This window comes from Camelus bactrianus, chromosome 4, assembly GCF_048773025.1.
Source record: "Camelus bactrianus isolate YW-2024 breed Bactrian camel chromosome 4, ASM4877302v1, whole genome shotgun sequence".
NCBI lineage: Eukaryota > Metazoa > Chordata > Mammalia > Artiodactyla > Camelidae > Camelus > Camelus bactrianus.
Window position 1 is genome coordinate 66,892,123 of NC_133542.1, and position 3,088 is coordinate 66,895,210.

Here is a 3,088-nt window from a genome sequence, read left to right on the forward strand (position 1 = left end):
TAGAGGGCATTATGCTAAGTGAAAGAAGTCAGATAGAGGAATACAAATGCTGTGTGTGGTATCACTTATACGTGGAAACTAAGAATTGACATTTTAAAACATTGAATCTTTCTTTTCAGACCGTCCTTTCTATTCTGCCATAGTTTCTCCAGATAGTTATTTCTCATCTCTTTTTTTTTTTTTTTCCCCTTCTTGGGTTTGTTCCTAATTATATTTTGGACTTTCATGCCATTGTCAATTGAAACTCCTTTCTTTTTTACATTTTCCTAATAGAGGAAAAGCATTAATATTTGTATACCTACCTTGTATCAGGACACTGGTGAAATCTTCATAGATTTTGAAAGTTTTCAGATGGTTATTTTGGATTTTTCTCCATAGACAGCCAAATCACTTTTTTTTGAATGACAATTTCATTTTATCTGATATTTATGCCTCCATTTCATTCATTTTGCTTTTTCAATAGCTTAGACTACCATCCAAGCAATGTAGCACAACAGAGGTAACCAGAGGCCATCTGCACCTTCTCTTTGCATAATATTAGTAAGAATGAGACTCTTACATTCCAAGTTTTATATTCCTGTAATATTTGAATGTTTAGAACGAGAACTTCATAGTTTCAAACACAAAAAATATTATTTATTTAAAGAAATAAATTCAGTAACATAGGGTATGCCTGGTAGTACAGTTGACCCTTGAACAACACGGGGGTAAAGGGCATTGATCCTTCCCACAGTCAAAAAATCACATGTAACTTCACAGTCAGCAGGCACTCCATACCCATGGGTTCCACATCCACGAATTCAACCAACCCATGGATCATGTAGAACTATACTACATATTTATTGAAAAAAGTGGACCCCCAAGGTTCAAACCCATGTTGTTCAATGGTCAAATGTATTCCTATTTTCAGTGGCATCCCTGAACCAAAAACTTAGACTTTAAGTGTCCAGATCATTGTTAGCCAAACAGAACTGCTTAAATCAACATTAAGCAAGTATTTGCACTGAAGACATAACAAATTCTCATCTGAACTCTGTGGGACCAGGGAGCATTGACTAAATCTGATGCTCATTTTGGTCCCATGCCCACCACCACCACCAACCACCACCACCTCTGGACATATGAGTAGGAAAGAATTGTGACGCGAGGACCTCAGTCATGAGGACTATTGTATGAAGGCATCCCGATTCAAGGTGGGACCCAGCAGCCTCTTCCACTATGACAAGGTGAAAAATGGGGGGGGGGGGGTTGGCTAGGGAGTTGGTCATGAAACAGTCTAAGATGAATCTTCCAAAAGAGAACTGAGAATAACTCAGACAAGTTAGGCTACATAGAAGTTCCTAAGATAACATGGGAAAACTTTAGTTTCTCATTTAGGAAGCAGCTTGAAATTGTTTAACTTCCCACTTGCTGGATTTTGCCCCCTGCTTGAAATAAATATCCTAACAAAGAGCAGTGGGATTCTTTTCTTTATAGGCTGGAGGTTAGGGAAGAAGCCCTCTTGATCAAATTGCCCTTCACATCTCTCCCATGGCTTCTCCACACCCCGTCCGGGACGAGGTCAAGGACATGGAGACACAGAACTACAGCAGCACCTCGGGATTTATCCTCCTGGGCGTCTCTTCCAACCCTCAGCTGCAGAAGCCCCTCTTTGCTGTCTTCCTCACCATGTACCTGGTCACCCTGGTGGGGAATGCACTCATCATCCTGGCCATACACTCTGACTCCCGGCTCCACACCCCTATGTACTTTTTTCTCAGCAGCCTGTCCTTCATGGACATCTGCTTTACAACAGTCATTGTGCCCAAGATGCTGGTGAACTTACTCTCAGACACAAAGTCTATCTCCTATATCGGCTGCCTGGTCCAGATGTACTTCTTCATGGCCTTTGCGAATACTGACAGCTACCTGCTGGCCTCAATGGCCATAGATCGGCTGATAGCCATCTGCAACCCCTTCCATTACGATGTGGTGATGAGCCCACAGCGTTGCCTCCTCATGCTGCTGGGTTCTTGCACCATCTCTCACCTGCACTCCCTGCTGCGTGTGGTACTCATGTCCCACCTGTCTTTCTGTGCCTCCCATGTCATCAAGCACTTCTTTTGTGATACCCAGCCTGTGCTAAAGCTGTCCTGCTCTGACACATCTTCCAACCAGATTGTGGTCATGACTGAGACCCTGGCTGTCATTGTGACTCCCTTCCTGTGCATTCTCTTCTCCTACCTGCGAATCATCATCACTGTGCTCAAAGTCCCGTCTGCAGCTGGGAAGTGGAAGGCCTTCTCTACCTGTGGCTCCCACCTCTCCGTAGTGGTTTTGTTCTATGGGAGTGTCATCTATGTCTATTTTAGGCCCCTGTCCATGTACTCAGTGGTGAAGGACAGGGTAGCCACAGTTATGTACACAATAGTGACCCCCATGCTGAACCCATTCATCTACAGCCTGAGGAACAAAGATATGAAGAGGGGTTTGAGGAAATTAAGGGACAGAATTCACTCATAGAAAGAACAACAAGACAGGTTGTCATCACTGGGGGATGACCTAAGAGATGATCACAGTTTCCTTCCTACCCATTTTTCACATGGTAGTCAACGAGATTATAAGAGGTGTTAAATCTCAGTAAGAACATTGACCTTGAAGCTAAAACACTTGCTTCTACAATGACCTTGACCAGATACATGTTCGATCCCACTTGTTACTGTTAAGAATTCAGATATCAGGAAAACAGTTTCTGCATTCACATACAGGGAAAAGCTATCTCCAAGTAACTCCTCCATAAGCTTGACAATGGTCAGTGCTCAAGGAACTATCAAATCCTACTAGTTTTTTTAAAGACATTGTATGGGCTTCCTAGAGTATTGGGAATACTTCTTGAACTGCCCTTAAAGATGGGTTGAATTTTGACGGATGAAAACTAAAGAACAAGGAAATGGATAGAGTATTCCAGACAGTGGAAACCATCCAAGCAGGTAAATGCAATAAACATCAGAATGTGTTTGAGACACAATGAAAAGCCCTATGAGGCATAACTTGAGAGCAGGGGGAATAGGATGGGAAAAATAGAAGACTCTACGAAGTTGACTTACTC

The 3,088-nt window shown here is 42.6% G+C and overlaps 1 protein-coding gene across 1 annotated transcript; it reads left to right on the forward strand.

Moving 5' to 3' along the window:
- Positions 1-1,468: 1,468 nt before the first annotated feature.
- Positions 1,469-2,502, forward strand: LOC105069931 (olfactory receptor 1L4). Its single transcript, XM_010956173.2, has one exon. The coding sequence runs from the start codon at positions 1,531-1,533 to the stop codon at positions 2,500-2,502; it is 972 nt and encodes a 323-aa protein (XP_010954475.1). The 5' UTR covers positions 1,469-1,530.
- Positions 2,503-3,088: the final 586 nt, after the last annotated feature.

What these genes read in the sequence shown, in the direction of transcription:
- LOC105069931 (XM_010956173.2), top strand. Translation starts at nt 1,531, where the DNA reads ATGGCTTCTCCACACCCCGTCCGGGACGAGGTCAAGGACATGGAGACA.